At 36.1% G+C, this 21,789-nt stretch overlaps 1 protein-coding gene across 2 annotated transcripts; it reads right to left on the minus strand.

Moving 5' to 3' along the window:
• Positions 1–4,215: 4,215 nt before the first annotated feature.
• Positions 4,216–20,060, minus strand: LOC107282385 (epididymal sperm-binding protein 1). Of its 2 annotated transcripts, XM_015810154.2 has the most exons (8): positions 19,822–20,059; positions 19,471–19,614; positions 18,408–18,572; positions 17,351–17,512; positions 15,772–15,918; positions 8,339–8,503; positions 7,502–7,548; positions 4,216–4,917 (listed from the first exon to the last, which is right to left on the minus strand). In XM_015810154.2, the coding sequence occupies exons 1-7, from the start codon at positions 19,880–19,882 to the stop codon at positions 7,541–7,543; spliced, it is 852 nt and encodes a 283-aa protein (XP_015665640.1). In that variant the 5' UTR covers positions 19,883–20,059; the 3' UTR covers positions 4,216–4,917; positions 7,502–7,540. The 2 variants fall into 2 exon arrangements, with proteins under 2 accessions (XP_015665640.1, XP_015665641.1); XM_015810155.2 differs by lacking the exon at positions 17,351–17,512 and having other exon boundaries at positions 19,822–20,060.
• Positions 20,061–21,789: the final 1,729 nt, after the last annotated feature.

Consider the following 21,789-nt stretch of genomic DNA (forward strand, 5'->3'; position numbering starts at 1 on the left):
ACGAAAGCCAAATCCAGGGGAGCCCGACAGCAGCCGTGCATCGGAGTCTTCGAGTGAGGGCAAGACTCCCAGGGGAGGGGCACTAGTGGACAGCGAGTTGGCTCCGAACACAGAGACTGCACCCACTGAGCAATCTTGGCAGTCGGCTCCAAGTTTCATAGATGGAAACTGTTCCACCTATGGACACTGGCTCGGGACTACCCAGACAGACCAGCCACAGAGACTCAAGTCTACCCATAGCAAATGGATCCCAAAACCCTGGTCTACCCAGCCTGGCAGGCGAGCTAGTAGACTGGGGTCTTATAGCAGTGCTGAGGCACTCGGAATGGTCAAGAAAGCCACCTACATATTTACAGGGCTATGTTCAATATTTGTCATTATGAACTATCTAGGGGGGTGTTATGTATTGAGGTTTATTACTTGGAAACTGTTGGAAACAGTCAAATGGCTGCACCTGTTTAAGCTCCAGACTGACTGTCTACATGTTAATTAGCTTGTCTTTAAGCGGGAAAAACTGCTTCAATTCTATTGGCTTCCACCTAGTGGTGAGGTGTATAAATACTGGTTAAGCAGCAGTTAGGGCTGCTTCTGTTGTGAACTGAATAAAGAGTTGTTGTTTGCACCATTCACCTCATCAATGCCTCACTGAACTAGAAACATAACACAAAGAATTGCACCTACTGGAAAATGTATGAATGGAGAAAAGACTGGACTTGGGGAGAAGAGAACACTATGGGAAAGTCTTGTCAGGACTCTTTGCTGGGACCAGAGAAGCCCTTCACTTTGTTTTGCTGAAGAGAGAGGAGACAAGGCACAGAAACTCTGCATTTACTATTTCTTGTTTTATAGAAACTGCAAATTTATGTCTATAAATTTACTCTTTTAATTTTTTTCAATATTAATTGCAATGCTTTTTTCAACATTAAGTACTGCATACTTTTAAGGATTATACTTGGTGAAATGAATTGAGTCTCCACCTGGCAGTTATGGCCTTAATGGCTGCAGATCTATTTTAGACTTCTGCAATTATGGTAAAAGAAAACCTAAGTAACAATCTGAAAAAAAAAACCAGGAACTAAGGAAGGCTGCATTTCTAGAAAGGTAATTTCCAAGATTAAGGATAATTTAATCAGGACAGAAGCAAGGAGGGTAGAAGATTGCCTTTATCTGATACATGTTAGGAAAGGCACTTGGATAGGTATCAATACCTATCAATACCAACTGCAAATTTGTGTGTATAAATTTACTCTTTTCTCTTTTTTTAAATAGATTTTTAAAATATTAACTGCAAAGTTCTTTAACATTAAATGCTGCTTATTTTTAATCTATGAAATGAACTGAATGTAATGTGTGAATGCAAAGTATTTTTTGCTCAACATTAATCCTACATATAACTGAATCATCGTGAACAAAGTATGTATGAATTTCTATGCAATTAAAGATCCTGATTGAAATGAAAGATCATTTATAGAACATTTGTGTTACAGTGATTAACAAGGTTTTATTTGCACTAACTACAAAGCTGCAAAGCAAGATTCTGTTTACACTAACCACAAAGCAAAACTGCAAAGATCTACTTCAACACTAGCTACAAGAGGAACCAAAAGATTAATATTTAAGAAATAAAAAATTTAAATTTCTAAAAAAAACTTTTTTTGAAGTTTTTTATTTTTATTTTTATTTTAATAAATACAAGACATTATATTTATTAAAGAGAAAGCTTCTCTTTCTCTATATTTATTTTTCTATTTCCCTATTAGGACTACAAACTGTTTCCTGTAACCCAAATGCTACATCTTTGGATTGCAAACTATATCTAGAGGGCAACTTGTTTTGCATTCAACACTAGCCACAAGGGGGACCAAAAGATTACATTTCAGAATTGAAATGTTTATAATTAATTTTTAAAAACAAATTTAAAAAGTTTTGGAAATTTTTGAATTTTTTATATGTGATGTGCACTTTTGGATTTTTTTTAAAAGAGTAATTGCAAGAAAAAAACATAGTCTTAAAAATATAGTCATGGATTTGCAAAATCTGTTCCATAAATATATTCATACAAATGAATAAAAGCCAAATTTAGCACAATATACTGAAAAAGAAAAGAAAATATCCAAGAAGAAACCAGCATGGATGCATAAAGAACTCTCTGATAAACTGAAAGTTAAAAAGACAGTGGAAAAATGAAAAGAGGGGCACATAATTAAGGCAGAATAGTAGCATGTAACCCAATCTGCAAAGATGAAGTCAAGAAAGGTAAGATTCAGAATGAACTAAGACTTGCAACAAATGTCAAATATAACAAAAAGAAGCTTCTTTCAGCATGTAAAAAACAAGAAAAAGTCAAGGAGACAATCGGTCATGTAATAGGAGAAGATGGAAAAGAGCTGATGGACAGCAGGAGAAAGCAGAACTGCTTAATTCATTCTTTGTATCTGTCTTTACAGAAAAGGAAAAAACAGTCCAACCTACCAAAAGAAGTATCATAAAAGACAGAGAAGGAATCCAAGTCAAAATAGGCAATAAAATGGAAAGGCAACATATATTCACTCTAGATGACTTCAAATTACCAAGACCAGATGAATTACATCACAGAGTTCTGAAGGATCTGGCAGACATGATCTCAGAACCATGGATGTATGTCTTTCAAAGTTCCTGGAGCACCAGGGAACTACCAGAGAACTAGTAAGAAAATAGTAAGGTTTTATGCTTAGGCAAGAAAACCTAAATGCACAGGTATAGAATAGGTGATGTGTGGCCCAACAGCAGTAACTGTGAGAGGGATCTAGGAGTTCTAGTGAACAACCTCTTAAATATGAGCCAGAAGAGTGCTGCAGCTACCAAAAAAAAAACAATGCAGTCCTAGGCTACATCAACAAGGGATAGTATCAAGGTCACATGAAGTGTTAATACCATCTTATACTGCTTTTTTGATCACCATGGTACAAAAAAGATATTGAGATTGTAGAAACAGCGCAGAGAAGAGCAAGATAATGGGACTAAAAATATGATGAATGGTTGCAGGAACAGTGTGTTAAGTCTAACAAAGAGAAGTTATATGATAACAATTTTCCAATATTTGAGGGACTGTCACAGAGGAGGTCCAAAGCATCTGAGGACAAGGCAAGAAGTAATTGATGGAAATGTATCAAAGAGGATCCAACATGGAACAAAGTAGAAATTTCCTGACAATGAGAACCATTGATCAGTGAAATGGCTTCCCTCTAGGGCAGGGGTCTCAAACTGCCGGCCCGAGGGCCGGACGTGTCATCCGGAAGCCACGCCCACCCCATTGCCGGCAATGGCAAAACCATCCCGATATGTTGTGCGACGTCACATGACGTTGCAAGTTTGACATGTCTGCTCTAGAGATTCTGGGTGCTCCATCAATAGAGGCTGATAAAAGAGATTGGATAGCCTTTATCCAGAAAGCTATAGGGTCTCCTGCCTGACCAGGGGGTTAGACTAGAAGAGCTCTAAGGTCTCTTCCAGCTCTGTTATTCTATATTTTGTTCTGTATTCTTAGTGCTTCTAAATAAGAGGAAGCAAAGGTCAGGAAGGCAAGTAACACATCAGACTTGTTTGTATATGCTACGGGTGACTAATACATTCTGGTCATGAAAGCAGATCTGCACTAGCTTGTTGACTTAAAATTTGATCCATTTGTTTAATAGGAAGCTATTTAGTGTAATTGCTCTGCCATTAGTTGCTCTTGCATACATATTACGCACTGGAGGACTCTGCCATTGAAAAAAACTATGCAAATCAACCAGTCTATGAGAAAGTTAATCTCTTTAATGTGCTATTGCAGCTCAGCGTATCCAGTTGGCTTGCAATAAAATAGGTTCATGTTGTATCTCAAGCAGATGAAAACTCAATAGCTCAATAGCTGTTTGCATTTATAAGTTCCTATATTTAGCATTATGGTGTAAAACTGTGCAGGAGCTGCAGTTTGGAGGTTAGTTTCACAAGCAATCTGATCAAATCCCCCAACGGAATTGATTTTACAAATCAGAATGATAGTTCAGATCAAATAGCTAAATAGAATCATGTACTTCCAAATCAATTCGACAATTTGAAAAATCAATTCATTTTTCTGATTAATTCAAAATGTAAAAGGACAGCAGATCAACTATCAGACATGAATCAATTAATCTGTTTGTGGAGTCTGTGTAAACCAATCCATGCAATGCAAAAGAATACGCTCTAGTTTGCTGCTAAAAATATTTATTACAAAGAAACAGACATTTAGAAATGATCAGGAGCCATCTAGCAATTCAAAGCAAAAACAAGATATCATAATCACACATATTTCTATAAGAGTGGGCAAGTGCCGTTGGAAAATGGGCATTCAGACTGATTGATCAGCAATTTAAACATGATCTATAAAATATTTCAAGGGCCAGTATGCTTTTTTCTGCTATACCTTACAATATTGAATGCCATAATGAAAAAAGCAACATAAGAAATATATTTTACTAGCTTTTTAAACATTAAACATTACAAGGAAACTCAATTAAAAAGTATCTTTTAAGCCTACAATATTCTAAAGATAAAAATTTTAAAGTAGACTTAAAATGGTGGGAAATTAATTGATTACTTACAAATTCTGATGGTAAAAATAAAGGTGCCTTGGAATATACTAAAAAGTGGCACAGCAAGCAAATGGAGTCTAGGAACTGGCCATATCTGGCAATAAAATAATTTCTTGGGTGATTCTTTCATGCATAATTATGAATACAGAAGGGTCTCAGTAAAACAATGCAAAGTGTGATAGCTTCTAGCAAACCTAGATATGTCTTTTCTGCAGTAATAAGTTTGCATAGGTAAAGTGAAAGACAGCACATAACCATAACCCATTCAAAAATTATCATCCCTGGAACCACAAACATCCAATATTGTCTTGATTTTTGTGATCTGGGGAGAAAACGGAAATGATGCAGTTACAATGTTCAAGAGAGTTCAATATTTCCACTTACAAGAGTCAGGAAGTTATTGTAAGTTAAAATAAGTTTAAAATCTATTTGTGTTCTGTTTTATATTGTAGACATCAAAAATATAGACAATTCATTCAGAAGTGATAAATATTCTACATAGGTTGCATTTAGAAAAAAAGAAAGAAACCATGAGCATCCAGTATTATTCAGACCACTCTTCAATGTCACATATAATTTAGGGACAAAAACATATTTATCTTTTCTGAAACTTAAGAAATCAAAACATGTTCTTTGAATATTATTCTCTAAAATAATTAAAGATTTCAGAGTGTTCAGATTAAAGCATGTAGACATAAATCTACACTTTTTCCTCCCTCTGTCCCACCTCAGCATTTTCTTGATTTTTTTTTAAATTATTAATTTATCAGAATATAAAATACAAAGAAAATGAAAATAATGGGAAACCAGGAGAGGAAAAAAGGAGAAAACATGAAGTAGAAGGGCGGAAAAAATCCTATGAAGATGGCCATCCTAAGGAGGCTTATCTCTTTTTCAGCTTACTAATGGAATGAAAAGACATTCCTTTAGTTTATATTATTCTCCTGGGTCAGGGAGATCCTCCATACAGCAGCAGTCTTCAGGAAGCCTCAGGAGCTGTGCTTTGGATAAGTTCATGAGTTGTTCAGCTAAGGGATGGGGCTGCAATCATTTCATTGCTGAAAAAGCCGCCATTTTGGAATTTATTTTTCAGATGGACAATAAGCCAAGAATTTTACTTCTTAGTCATTTAATGGAGTTATTCTCTTCACTAGCTAAAAGAGGTTCTTTTTCAATATGAAGATTTGTGCCATTTTTGAGACTCCTTTATTGTTAAATGATAAGGAAAAGAATTGCTGCAGGCAAGCTAAAAAAAAAAAACCCCATGGAAAATCTTTTTTTAAACTTTGATGATAAACTATTATGAAGATGGTTTAAATACAACCCTCCCAGAGAAGAGCTCCAAGCGAATCTATAATTCTCAAGAGGACGAGTTTGGGGTTTTAATTCATAGATAATAAGAAGGTTGAGAATTCTTTGAGAAAATGAGACTTCATAGACATTCAAGGGAAAAAGATATTTTCTATCAGGATAAGCTGGAGGGAGTGACTTAAATTTAACTAGTTAATTGAAGTTAGGATGGATTTATGCAAGTCTGATATATGTTCTTGAAAGAAAGCTTTAATGTAATCTTTTGTTTATAAAAGTGAGTTTGAATTTTTTTTCATATACAATGCTTGAGTAATTCCTAAAGCTTGTAAAATATTATTGAAAGTGAATTTGAATATATTAATTTAAAAAAAATAAAAAGATGAATTAGAATTTAGAATTCATTGATTTTAGAAATATTTTTAAAGAAAAATTTAGAGTTTTAAAATAAATGTTAAAAATGTTTTTTCCCTTTAAGGTTAAAGAATCTGAAATAGTATAATGAATGATGTTAACATCAATGATGATAGTCTATAAAGATTAATAAGTGTAAACAGAAACATATATTATTTCCCACAGCAAGAAAAAAGAATGATTTAAATTCTGTGTTATTCACAGAAAAGAATATATCTAATTTTGTTTCCATTTGGAAACTGCTTCTGGATTTTGTGCTTGTAATAGAAAAAAATTAAACTTTGAGTTTGGTTTTGCTAATTAGATAAGTCTGTTGTTATAGAAAAGGCTAGTATGTGTTATTGTGTAAAAGTAAAAAGTTGAGGTTGTAGTGTTATTATTTTCTATTGTGCTAAAAAGAAGTCAATTCCTACCTTGGTATTTTCCTGTATCAAGAGCATGGGAAAAATATATTGTTTTCCACAGGCAGAATTTGTGAACATTCCCTCACCAGGATTTGCATCATTATCCGACCATCACTGCAGAAGTATTAAGCAAGGTCACCATGATGCAAAGTACAAATTGGGCACAACATAATGGTTTTATAAAGCAGGGGTACCAGTTGCAATTTTTTTTTGTATTTTTTATTTTTTAAGGCAGATAAGTGTATTTGCATGTGCTGGAAGTGAATATAATCTTTAATAAATTTTGAATATCTAAAAAAATAAAATAATTGGATGGCACTAAATGGAATTCTACTCAGGGCAGTGCTATAAATTGCACTTCTTGTACAAATGTCAAGAGATGTTTCAAATTGCTATGGCCTCAAACAGAATCTGAATTATATTTCTGCTATTATGTAGGACAAGAACTGGCCTGTGAATAGACATGAAAAATGCAGGTAAATATTTTTATTATGTTCTGGGCTAAGCTGATCAGATGCATAAATTACTATTTAGTGTTTTCATCAGCTGCAATCTTGAGGAGTTTTGGTATCTGCAAAAGAAGACTAGAAACTTGAACAAGCAAGCAGTTACCCATCATATGAAGAAAGAATTGTAGGAGAATATTAGAAAAGTTCCAATAGGATATATCTATTTTTAAGACTCTATAATCATCTGAAAAAATTTCCACGACCAGATGCTTTTCCCACCTAACCTTAGCATCTCAAGCATTTTGTCCCCATTTTTACATTTTTGTCCTACCTGAGGAATTACACATATTGTCTGACAGGCCTTCCTGGTCTATAGTCCTAGAAGGAATGGTAGATGGTCAGTTCTGTAATATACATAGATACAGTTCAACTATTTTCAAAGGGGAAAAAAACATAATAGGTTATCAAATGGCATATAGCCTGGATACCTACAGGATCACACCTTTCTCCTGTAACTGTCCAGCCATTAAAATTTGATAAAGTTGGCAAACTCCAAATCCCAGATATAGAACAGTGTCACCTTGCAGGACCTAGGAGATGGCCCTCCCCTGCAGCTGCAGCTGCAGCTGCTCTGCAAAACAGCATTCTTCCTATACAGCCTTGACTCTGCTGCAATTTCATACATCTTTAAGGACCTGGTTCTTCCGTCAGGCCTTAGGACAAAGTGCTTCATAATCTACTCTTTAGTATTGGATTTATATTACATAATGAATAACTGGATTCTTTTTTATTATTGCTTTTCTCTGATTTGCCATTGGTATCATTAATTATTCTTTATATTATTAAATTGTTGATTTTAAATCTAACATGTAAGATGCTTAAAGTTGCCTAGAACTGACATACAAGTTGATTAAACAAATAAAGAGCTACCCTAGATCTCTAACCAAATAGGATAATGATATCAATAAATTAATGATTTACTTCCATCCAATTCAGAGATACCTTTTTCTTCTCTTTTAGTTTGCAATAATCACTATGGCACATTTATTTTCCTACATTATATAGACATTATTCCTAGGTATGTCAACTAAAAATTTGTACCCAGATATTTTAAGGGACTTCCACTTTCTGACTTCTGATTCTTAATACAGCTTCTGATTTATCTTACTTGTATCATCACAATAGCTCCATTGACGGTCTGCGTCATAGTTCCTTGTGACAGAACACCAAAATCTTCCATTGTCTGAATTTTGATTGGTGCAAGAATTGAATGTGTTCCCATTGTAGATGAATGGAAAGAAACAGCGCTTGCCTTTAGAGTTACCTTCATATTCTGTAGATATTGAAAACACAAAAATAAAAAAGGAGGTAGCCTTTGTATTGGGGTGAACTTTAATCTTATCCATAAACATTTCAGTTCCCTGAAATCCTATTCTTTGTCCTATCAAGGACTGAAGGCCTAGGACCTCAAACTCCATTTTTCCAAACTACATCTTTAACCTCTCTTCTTGCAAAATAGTGTATTTCCTGCGCTCCCCCCCCCCTACATTATTTTTCTGACCCAATTCTTTGGATATTTAGAAAAAAGATTTTGAATCATAGGTGGAGATTAAATGAATCTATTCAACAAAAGAAGATAATTATAAAGGGCTGTAAAAAAGAAATTAAATGGATATTTTGACAATAACCCAAATAAAGGGACGAATTTGATGACTGCTTAAGATGCCAGTAAAGTGGTCCTGGGGGCCATTTTGTACAACATAATTGTCTAGAGAAGAAAAGTGTCAGTGGGAAAAGATAAAATCAAGAACTTATATGAAAATACCAGCATGGATTTCAACAATGGAGGCGTTTGTACATACAAACCAGTTGGCAGCCGTGACCAGGGGGGCGTTCTATCAGGTACGCCTGATCCACCAGTTGTGACCTTTTCTGGACCGGGACGCCTTGCGCACAGTCACTCATGCCCTGGTCACCTCCCGCCTGGACTACTGCAACGCTCTCTACATGGGGCTCCCCTTGAGGAGCACCCGGAGGCTCCAGCTAGTCCAAAATGCGGCCGCACGGGCGGTGTTGGGAGGGACTCGTCGCTCCCATGTAACACCGCTGCTGCGCGAGCTGCANGCCGGCGGCCAGACAGTGCCGGCTGGCGACCCCAAGGGGGAGGGCCTTCTCTGTGGGAGCTCCCACCCTCTGGAATGAACTACCCCCAGAGATCAGGGTGATCCCTGATCTCCCTTCCTTCCGCCGCGCCCTTAAGACATGGTTATTCCAGCTTGCAGGACTGGCCTAGGGAAAAGTTTTTAATGGGGGTTTTAAAGTAATTTTAAATTAATTAGACCAATTAGTAATATTTGTTTTTAATTATGTTTTAATCTGTAGTTTTGGGATTTGCATTTTTATCTGGTTGTTAGCCGCCCTGAGTCCGCAAGGAGAAGGGCGGGATATAAATATAAACAATAAATAAATAAATAAATAAAATAATTATGAGAAACTTGTGACTTATAAAGATATCTTGAATACTGATGGGAAACTAGAAACTAAACAAGAATTGGAAGAACAGGGCATTGAGCTAGCATGGTGGCCACATCTGCAAATGCAAATGAGATATGAGAAAGATGCAAAAATATATGGTTTTTACAAAGACCAGACAGTGTTAGACCAGATACTATTGTCATCAGATGACAAATTGATTAAGAAACTGTAGAGCTTTCTGTTAAATTTAAAGATGGAAGATGAACAAGTTAAAGAAACAATGATAACTAGGGCAAAAAGCTTTGGGCACAATGTAGAGTTAGAAAAATGGCAAACCTTATAGGAAAGAAACTACAAAATAACAAGGGCAGCTACTTATAAAGAAAATTTATATAAAATGTTCTATAGATGGCATTTACCACCTGCAAGACTAGCAACAATGTTTTAAAATATGTCTAGCAATTGTTGGAAATGCAGACAAAATCCAGGCACATATTATCATCTTTGGTGGACATGCCCTAAAGCCAGTGGTGGGATTCAGCCGGTTTGCACCACTTCGGCAGAACCGGTAGCTATTTTTTTGTTGCCCAGGCCCAGAATGGACTTCCAGAAGCAGCATCCACACAGAGAACCGGTTGTTCACATATTTGAATCCCACCACTGCCTAAAGCAAAGAACTATTGGTCAAAAATACATAGATAGCTAGAAAAGATGATAGGAGCACATGTAGACTATAAACCGGAATTATTTCTTTTAGGTATAATTTCAGAAAATTATGATAAAAAATGTGTATACTTAATATTACATATATTAACAGCAGCGAGAATTACATTTGCTCAATACTGGAAAAATGAAGAAATACCATCTGAAGAAGACATAATTAAGAAAATGTTGGACTGTGCAGAAATGGATAGGCTCACATTGAAAGTGAAGGAGAAGCAAGATTCAGAATACTTTCAAACATGGGAATTTTTTTTATAAATGGTTAGACAAATGGAATAAAGGGTAGGAATGGAAATTGTATGATTTTTGGAAGGCTGAGGGGGTCTGGCGGGACTACCAGATTGACTCTTTATTTTCTCTTCTTGACGTAGTTGTCCTGAATCTTTTCTTCCATCTGTTTCTCTTCTTTATCTTCAAATTCCTTCTGATTTATATAGCAGGTTTTTTCCTCCATCCATGTTGTCAGATTTTTTTCTGAATTTTCTATTGTCTGTATTTGTTGGACAGTTAATAGTCCTAGTACTTAATTGTTCATAGTACTTAATTGTTCAATTTTTCCTATTGTATTCTGTATAGATAGGTTTTTAGTTATAGTCAAAGTTTGAGTTTGCATATCTAAGACACTTTCTGGTTTTTCCCCGAATGCTCTTATTTCATTGCCAGCTTTAAGAAGACTTTGGTAAGTTTGGTAAGTTATTTTCAACATAGCAAAATTTTGTTTTTGCATTTCTTCCATAGAAAAGGTCTGTTCCTGGATTTCCATAGTGGTGAGTTGAATTGAAAACTTTCACAGTTCCCCCCCCCCTAAATAAGAAACAGAGCTAAAACTCTCAAGGTTGTTGATGTTCAAGGTTACCAGATAAATCTTATCTTGTTTTCTAAACTGTCAGCCAGGTCTCTTTTCTTTAAGAATAATAAATTGCAATTTCAGGTTTAGCCACAAGATGTCACCCCATTGTTTAGGGAATTCCTTTAAATCTCAAAGTTATTGTAATCCTTTTGGGGGGGGGATTCTTCTATTTTAAGAGGAAAAACCCAGTCTTTCGAATAAAAGTAAAAAGTAAAAAGTAGATAATCAAAAATCTTTTAATCCACAAGTTTTAAGAAATAAAGTTCCAATTGGGATCCATTTATTTTTTCAACATTTTCAAAAAAAAACAACCCTCCCTTGTGTATTCAATTGCCGCTGTTTCTGGAGGGAGGGCTAAAATCACCCTTCCCTCTCCACAGGGGGGAAATTACTTTAGCAGCTTATGCAGATAATTAAGTAAGTAGGATGTAAGAGAGGTAGTTCTCAGCCAGTTCTTCTCATGCTGCTTTGAAGTTGCTAGATCAGGGGTGTCAAACTCAATTTCATTGAGGCCGCATCAGCATTGTGGTTGCCCTCAGGGGGCTGGGTGGGTGTGGCCAGGGTAGGTGTGGCCTATTGGGTGTGGCCACCTCTACATCGTTCGTGTTAAAGGTGCCTGTGGGGGCCTGGGCAGGAGTGGGACAGATCTGAGGGTCTCTGGCAGAAGGGGGTGGGACCAGGGCAAGTGCCAAGGCATGGTCCACTGGAGGAGCCTCTCTGTTCCTCTCAGGCCATGCAGGAGGAGCTTATGGAGCTAAGACTGAATGCGTTTCAGCATAGATGGCCACCACAAAATTGTACATTGACTCCCGGCTGGCTTGGGCCAGGGCCAAGGCAGAGGGGGCCGTTCCCTCACTCTTTCCAGGATGGCTTCATGTGCCACATGAAACCACTTCACGGGCCACATCCGGCCCCCGGGCCTTGTGTTTGACATGTCTGTGCTAGATGGTAAGTGTGACTTCGGCTGTTAGCAGCCTAGGGATGAGCCATATTTCTAGGCTGGTCCTTTCGTCTGCCGGTTTGGAGGGATCGCCTGCTCTAATGGGAGAGTTGCTGCTCTCCCGCGATCCAGCGAAAGCCTCTCCAAAAGTCACCTCTTTGGGGTGACTTTTGGCCCTTTTCAGGGGCCCCCAGGGATGCAAAACTGAACAGGGGAGAGAGAGAGAGCAAGTCTCCCAGCCGTCAATGGTGGCCACCTGGCAAACCGGAAGCTGGATGGATGGTCATCTCAATATGACATAATATATACAATAATACAAGAAATCTTTGAGGGTCCTGAAGCAAGGACATGGAAAATGATTTGGCAAAGAAAAAAAGCCAGAATAAGATTGAAGAAGAATGGAGTGTGGGCATATTTAGGAGGTTTAAAATAGAATATACTTAAGTAGACAAGACCCGTATTTTGAATACGAGATATTGTTATGATATGAAGATAAAGAAAAATGTTGGCTAATTAAAACCTAGATGCATAAATATCAATAGTTAAATTGAAATATTGAAGTGTTTATAAATGTTAGATAAAGATGATTAAGACATATATAGATTAAGAGTGATGTAACGTAATTAACATGTTTTGATGTAGTGATAAGAATAAAAATTATAAGCTTAAATATGAGAAAGTGAATATAAGGAGGAATGCTGAAATGAGAGAAATTTTGGTTATTGAATTTATAATATTTGGAAATTATAATGAAAATAAGAATGTTATATTGTATTACTAATTTGTTGATATAGAAGTGAGATATATATTCGGAATAATAGATGTTGGGGGGAATTGTGACAAAGGAAATTGGGGTCATTTAAAAATTTGAAAATGATAAATATTAAATGTTTAATTTAAATATCAACGCAAAATTAAAGCTGGGAAAATTCATAAGGTTATTGATGGTCCAAAAGATGGAATGTTAAAATAAATAAGACATATAAAATTATTGATAAATGTAAGAAAGCTATTAAGTAGCTGATGGATAGAATAAGAAGTATACTAATTTAAACAAGAGACAGTATGTATTAAGGGGAAAAAAGAGGAAATATTGGCCATAATAGTTGGAGATTTGTATTAATAATACCTGTATGTAATGGAATTATTGTAACTCAGACACCACATTGCTTTTCAAAGATATAATTGTAACATTGGAAAATTGATAAAAAGTTTTTTTTAAAGGAAATTGTATGATATTAATGTCAAACATACAAACCCAGACGTCTTGCTTACTAAATACTAAAGTTTGTTACTGTAAAAATCAATAAAATATACATTTAAAAAGTGTCAGGAAAAGATGGAAAAAATATTGTATGAAATTTGAAAGAAAAAAATTGAATCGTAAAGATGCTAATGATTTAAAGTTTTACATCAAGTTAAACTGTTATGTCAACAGTTGTCCATGTTAACACTTCAGGAAATAGAAACTAAACTGAAATTATGTGAAACAAAAATACTTTTTTAGTTTCTAATAAAACAGGAAGATGGCTGGCATATAAATTAAGAAAGTAAAGACAAAATAAGTATGATAATGAAAATCCATGAAGGCCACAAGGTAATAACAGATAATAATCTCATTATAAAGCCCCTTCACAACTTCTATTGCAACTGTTACAGGAAGCAGGAACTTGACATACAAGAAATAGATTATTATCTGCAGAGACAACACTTACCTATTAGAGACATCCTACAAATGAGGACCACTATAAAGGCTGAAGCTGATAAATCAGGAGTCAAAGAGCCTCAGACCATAAGATAAGCATGGAATGTGTCCTCTCCACATTCCAGCTCCCCGTAAAATTCGCCACAAGGTAATAACAGATAATAATCTCATTATAAAGCCCTTTCACAACTTTTACTGCAACCATTACAGGAAGCAGGAACTTGACATACAAGAAATCGATTAATATCTGCAGAGACAACACTTACCTAAACTTTCACAAGCTCAGAGACATCTTACGAATGAGGACCACTATAAAGGCTGAAGCTGATAAATCAGGAGTCAACGAGCCTCAGACCATAAGATAAGTATGGAATATGTCTTCTCCACATTCCAGCTCCCTGCAAAACTCTTATCTAACCATAGTGAGTCCTTGAAGGTTCTACAAATCAACCTCAATTTACAACCATTCATGTAATAACTGTTTGAAATTATAATGACACTGAAAAGTAATGACTTACAATCGGTCCATGTACTTATGACTATCATATCATCCCTAAATTTGGGCGCTTAGCAACCAGTATGTATTTATGATAGTTGCAGCATCTCTGGATCATGTGATCAGTATTTACAACCTTCCCAGCTGATTTCTGACAAGATCAGTAAATCAAAACTCACAATCACATAATTTCATGTCTAACAAGCATGGGTGATTGATAGTCAGTTAGGAAGGTCACAAACCCATAAACAAAAGCCTATGTGATCCTGATTCACAAACAGCATGCATTTATAATGATTGCAGTGTCCCACTGTGACATAGTTGCTAATTGCGAGCTTCACAAATGGCTTCCAACAAGCAGAAACAATGGAGAAACTGGCACTAAGTTGAAAATCATAGTCTCATGATGTCATGCATAACAACCACATGCAGTTCACTTAACAACCAAACCAGAACTGCTATAAGTCCAGCATGTGATCTTTCACTTAATTACCACATCACTTAGCAACAGAGTTTGGCCCCTATTACAGTTTTTAACTGGGGACTACCTGTATTTCCTTCTCCTCAGATGCCTTGTCAGAATGTGCAATATATAGGTAATGCTCATATCCTATTTTATTTATTTATTTTGTTGTTGTTGCTGCTGTAAAAAAGAGTGGGACTCTGTCCTTTATTGTGCTACTTGTGTAAAAACTGAACAGAATGAAAACAAATTGGGCATGGAAACAGAAGGCAGCAAAAGAAAGATCAAATCTAAAACAGATTGGATGAAGTATGTCAGCAGAAAAAAAATAAATTTGAACTCTCCCTGGAGGAATTCCTATGGTAGAAATAGTTGAGGAGAAGCTTGAAATATGGCTGGTTGCTCCTGTCTAAGCCTCATCCTTCATCATGTAACCCAGCTTATATAGCCCACCTTATATTTTCCTAATTCACACATGCACAGAAACATGTGACCACTGCAGTAAGAGAGTTGGAAAGAATTCCACAAGCCATGCTCTGCATCCTTTCTCTACACTGTTTTTTTTAAAACACTGGAATTTTTACCTCATCAACCACAATATTTGTTGTTTACTCCATTTCAATCTTATTGCTGTCCCTCACCAAGAATGCATCTTTCACTCCAGTGCTTTCATTTTCCCTATTCTTTTTTTTCCGTTTCGACTTTCACATCCATCCACTGCAAATATTTCATTTGACTCACATGGACCTGTTTTCCCATTCTTAATCTGGACTTCATTTTTATCTGTAATTGAAGATCTTGATTTGTAAATCTCATGTTGCATGAAAATTCCCCCCTGACAGGACATTTATTTATTCCATTGAAATATCATTGCAGCCATTCAGAGTCCCTGGATTTTGAGGGGGAAAGGGGAAAACAGGTGCCTATCCCACATTGTAGTTTCTCCTACCTTCAGTGGCACATGCCCTCCATTTTCTGTCCCTTTCATAGTTTGCGGTTGTGGCACACCATAATTGGCCATCATAAGCACCATCTTTTGTGCAATAATGGTAAATTTTGTTGCTGAATGTGAAGGGAAACGTGCAAGGAAGGAGTTCTGAAAAGGAAATATAATGGGGGAAAGAATTAAGCAGGACTCCTAAAATAGGTTCTATGGACTAAGCTCACTTTCATTCAATTATTCCCCCCTTGCCTTCCAAGTTTATTCCCACCTGTCATTACTTCTTCCTAAATCCTCTAACAAAGGAATAACTTAATAGTCGAAGATTAATTCCTACAGTCGCAAAAGGTTATCAGATAGCATTCTGAGGGCATTTTGAGGGAAACACTTTTTTTCCTTGATGAACTCATGGCCACTGAGTTCATCACTCCACAGCTGCTGAGTGTCTCCTCACTCACAATCCTAATAGGGATGGGCAGGGCTTAAATCAAAAGTCAAAAAGATGTTTTAGAGCAGACCTAGGCATGCAGACTGCATATGGCTGCATGCCTGCATTTCTTTAACCCTAAACATGCATTTTCCTCACATTCCAGGGAAATCTGCAGCTTCTTACTTATTCAAAAGCACATTATCAACTTTGGATCCAAAGCACTGCACTTCCTTATGTCCTGATACCTTTGTGAGCTTCACACTACTAAAGACATCATCAAATTGGCCCAGCAAGTACTTTCAATTTAAATAGTTACAATTTGATTTTAATTTGAAATATTAAAACTATTTTTTTCAATTCAATTGATTATTTGCCCAATGGCTCCTACTAATCCTTCCCTATGTAAAGATGGGCTGAGAAAATAAAAATTTACAAACATGTAATACAAATGCAAGCCAAGGTACTATCTAATCACAGTCTTTTCTGTACAGTAACACATAATTTTTCCTTCCATAGGAATTGATGGATCAATCTTCTCTTATCTGACCTTCAGTTGCCCTTTTGCTTTTACCTTCAACTACAACTGTCAACTATTAGACATCTTCTTTCTGCTTCAAATGGCCCAAGTAAATTGTTTACTTAGTGACTTTTTTCAATGCACTTCTACCACTTCTTCTCATTAGAGGTGTGTTAAACTGAACAGGTAGCAGCTCTTGGCCAATGATGAAAAACTAAGCAGATCACTTCTGGCTATCACTGGTGATGGAGGTCAATAAGAAATCTCATGGTTATAGAGAATTAGAAAATATATCCCTGAATGGCAAATCAGTTCTAGTTTGTTGCCAAAAAACCCAACATGGATATGTTCTTGTAGTCCTCAAGAATCAATTTCTAAGACAAAAATGACTATTTACTCTTGTATTGTCTTACTTCAGATATATAACATCTTTCTATGCTTTGTTTGTCAGTGTTATTCCCAGTACACTCCTCAGAGGTAAATTGGATTGATAAATGGTAACTGGTAGAAAGTGTTCCCCAGAGTTTTTGCAACTTAGTGTGGATTTGTACATGATTCTCCTCTCTTCCAGTCTAATCATTAGCAGAGCTAGATAGCAGGAATGTCCAAAGTATTTCCTTCTATCATGAGTTTTTCCATACCTGAGGGTGTACAGTAAGTCCATTTCGGGTGTGCATCATAGTTTCTGCTTAAAGAGCACCAGAGCCTTCCCTCAGAAGACCCAGCTTTTGTGCAAGCTGAGTAGAATTGTCCCTTGTAGATAAAGGGAAACACACATGGCCCCTGTGAATTTGCAGCTAGTCCTGAACAGCATTGAAAAGATGAGTAAGAGAGTCAGTAACCACTATTGAGTTCAGCATTTAAGTTAATGTATTTTGGGCTCAACTGCAGTATATCATAAATTATACTGAAAACAAATCTTTGTGTTTGAAAAGGTGAATCACATTATTTAATCTCATATGACTGTTCAAATTGGAGATACTAGAACTGGGCATTTTATGGCCCCCAATCATATCCATCTCTTTGGCTGTTCCTTCAGGCCTGTGTGAGGTCAATTGGAAATTAAAAATCAAATGTAAATACAGTAAGTGCTCTGCAGGGGCAGGAAAAGAAGTCCATATTAGGCTCTGCACAGTGATCAGGTGCTCTGTTACTTGGCTGGCAGTCACAGGAAGGCAAGGAGGGAAAGCCCTTTTCTGCACCTGCACAGTGCTCAGCCCTCACCTGTAGCAACCTGAAGAGCAGCAGTGATCATCATATGAGGGGACTTGGGCTCAGCCACACACTGCCATATCCTCAAAGCACAACCTTGCAGGTGAGTGGGTGGAGTTCAGTCAGGAGTTATTGGTTTGGTGGTCCACAGCAGCCCCAGTTCCTCAGTGCTCTTTGGGGAAATTAATTGTCCACCCCTAATTCAACCATTATTTGTGTTTTACATTGAACATTATCAGCTTCCATGACCATTAACCTATTTCTCAAGATTTAAGGGACTGAATCAAGGACCTTGGTTATATGCCCTGCCTCTAAACTATTTAGTATCATTTCTTCCTTCCTCCAAAATGTATTCATTTCTGCACCACTCTCAACTTTATTTATCCATTTTTTATCAATTAAAAGGTCTTCTTACTTTCCTTTATGTACAAGTAGCCTAGACATACCAATTACACCAAATAAGCTAACACCACACAGTTATCTTACTGGTATCAGCACAGTAGCTCCATTGTTCATCATTATCATAACTTCCAGTTGTTGCACACCAGAATCTTCCTATTTCTGCATCTTCATTCGTGCAAGTGTAATACGTACGTTTCTTGTACGTAAAGGGGAACACACATTGTTTTCCATCAGAATTACCACCATACTCTAAGCATAAGAGAAAGCAGTAAAAGATATTATTTTAACAGTGTTCTGTATAGTATTTTAGATTTTACTTTCATATTATTGAGCCCCTTTGTCATGTGTGCATTTGAAGAGTCATACATCTTATGAGCCATGGTGGCGCAGTGGTTAGAATGCAATATTTCAGGCTAGTTCAATTCTCATCAGCTCAAGGTTGACTCAGCCTTCCATCCTTCTGAAATCAGTAAAATGAGGACCCAGATTGTTGGGGGCAATATGTAAACTGCTTAGAGAGACTGTAAAGTAGTATATAAGTCTAAGTGCTATTGCTATTATGTTTCAAGCACAATGTTTAAAAACAAGTATCCAGTTTCCAAAATAGACTGAAAATTTAATGTTGCTTTGGAATAGTCTTATCCTAATGTGGGTTTAGGGTTATGGAAGAAATTTCTCTGCCCACCCAACAAACCAATTTCCTTGGTTTCTAGAAAGGGTAAAAGAGAATATCATAAAACAGGATTTATAAATAAGAGATTTATAACTCACAAGGAGTGAAATATCATAATAAACCAGAAAAGTTATTATGATATAGCCAAACCACAGACACTTTTATAAAATACATAAATTCTTTTTTGACAATTTGAGACACAGAACCCATTTCTGGGACAGGGATCAAATGGCTTGTCATTTCAATTAGATTTTTTTAGTCTTGTATAATTAAACTGCACATTGATGGGTAGTTGTTGTGGAGCTAGATTAAGTTTACAAAAGTGCAGACAAACTTCCTACAATGCCTGTTTTAATTATATACCAGATTAGGCCCAGAAACATTATAAAAGGAATCAATTGACTGTTTCAGGATAATTGTTATATTTCCTAACCCTACTTAGTAATGTAGCTCAGAAATGTAAATATGTCGAACCTTTAGTAGCACAATACTTCCATTGTGGAGATGTATCAAAGTTTGCAGTGGTAGCACACCATGGGCGGTTCTGGCTTGCAACTTCAGTGCAAGAATTATAGGGTTTTCCTTTGTAAATAAATGGGAAGACACAGGGAGGAGGGACTAAAATGGAAAAAGAAGACAATATCAGAATTTAAGAAATTCCCTGCTAAGCATTCATTCCTTGATTTAGAAGTAGGAAATGAGTCATGCAACAGAACTAAACACTATTTAAACTATCTAAATAAACACTCCTTGAAAATCAGTCTCCTAAAGCAAAGATCAATGATATTCTATCCCAGGTGAAATGAATCAACACATTTTCCTTACCTGCTGCAAGGAGTGATTGAAGAAGAGTACTGAATAAAATAAATGCTATGATTGTGTTCATTTTCTCTCTAAATGCACCTGACAGCCCTGGAGAGGGATGTCACAGCCCAACACTGGGTCCTTCAAGACTGTGTGTTGAAACCAAATTGAACCCACTAAGATGAAGACTGAAGCAATATTTCTTTATTCTGCGCAGGACACAGGGAGCCTGTGTGTTATTGTTGAATTCAGCCAACTCTTTTATACTCCCAAACTACAAAACCCACAACTCTGAAATGCTGTCATTTCCTTTGCCTTATATGGCTAAAAACTCCTACAGGAGTTACAGATATATCTATGTACATAAACTGACCACAGGTTTTCACAATGTAACTCTTTCAGCAAGCTCTATGCTCTATATATTTAGTTTAGAAATAATTGAGAATATTTGCAACATCTGCAACTCTATGATTTTCACTTCCTCCTGTGCAACTTGTCTTAAAATATATTTGAGAATTGCAAAAAAAAAAACAACATTTCAAGCCTCTGGCCTTCTACTTAGCCAAACTATAAAACACATGGAGTTATTTTATTTCAGCAAAGTTGATTAATATGCTTTTTTTATCTAGATGTCTATCTTTTTCTAATTTTTCCTATCAAGAGTACCATATTTTTATATATTCCATAAAGCATCTCAGTGGTCATCAATTGTTGATATCTGCATGATCATCAAGAACAGAATAGGTGCTTCATAAAAAAATTTATGAAGTGAGATAAAGGAAATTTGGGTTACCCGAAAATCAAATACTATGGATATTAAAGGTCAAATTGGAGTACTGTAATTAAAAACTAAAAATTAGGTAAAACTTAATAACAGGATACAGATTGTTTATGAAGATCTATTAAGATATGTATAAGCAAAAAATGTATTGATAAATGCGAGGATGAAGATTTCACTGAGTTTGATACAATTAGAAATTTACTAGCTTAAATGTGATATAGTAAATGTTAAGGGAAATAGAGAAGAAACATTTGATGATGTAACCTGAGATATATACTAAATATTTTGTTACTGAATTATTGATTAACCCAAGCACCACGTTGCTTTCTAAATACTTAAATGTAAAACTGGGAAGAAGAAAAAAGATCAGAATGGGTGCTTTGGCAACTATTTATTTCTTCCAACACCATCAGTTCCTCCCAAATTTATTCAAGGTGGTATGAGGGGTCCTTGATGCTCTCTGAGCTTGGTTTGTTTTCTTGCAGAGGTTTCATTACCCAAGCTAGGTAATATTGTCAGTGCTAATCCTGATGATGTTGATGAGAAACCTCCTTCACCCCAATAAAAAATATAATTTAATCAAACAACATACATTAGCCAATACAGGAAAAAAAATCCAATGCAAAGAAAATCAGTCTGACTCAGGCCCAAGCTAAACAGCCTCAGGCAAACAAACAATTTAAGTGTCACTTAAACATTTAAAATAAGCTAAAGTGCCAGAATGCGAGACCGGCTATCAACAATTAAGACTGACAGGATTAGAACAAGGACACAAAAAGAACATAACAATAACAAAAAGATAACAAATAGAAACACATCAGATCTTTTAACTTTTTTCCTGAGCAATATCTGATAAATTAACCCATCAATAGACACTGCTCCATGAATCAGAAATGACAGTTTTAAACCACGAATCAGAAATGACAGTTTTAAAACCGTGAATCAGAAATGACAGTTTTAAAACCATGAATCAGAAATGACAGTTTTGAAAACCATGAAAAGGTATAAAAACTCACACTTGGGGACCCCTCTTCCTAGCTAGCCTGGGATTCATGCTGAATTGTCACTCAACTTTAATCTCCATGATTAAACCTGTCTTTCCAGTAGCTGGCTTCATGTTCTATTTATTCTTCTAGGGCCGTTTGCAGAAATCCCGGCTAGAAGAGCCTAAACGGGGGAATTCCTCCCAACAATGTCTAGCACTGATG

This window comes from Protobothrops mucrosquamatus, unplaced genomic scaffold (genome assembly GCF_001527695.2).
Source record: "Protobothrops mucrosquamatus isolate PMUCROS unplaced genomic scaffold, P.Mucros_1.0 scaffold7, whole genome shotgun sequence".
NCBI lineage: Eukaryota > Metazoa > Chordata > Lepidosauria > Squamata > Viperidae > Protobothrops > Protobothrops mucrosquamatus.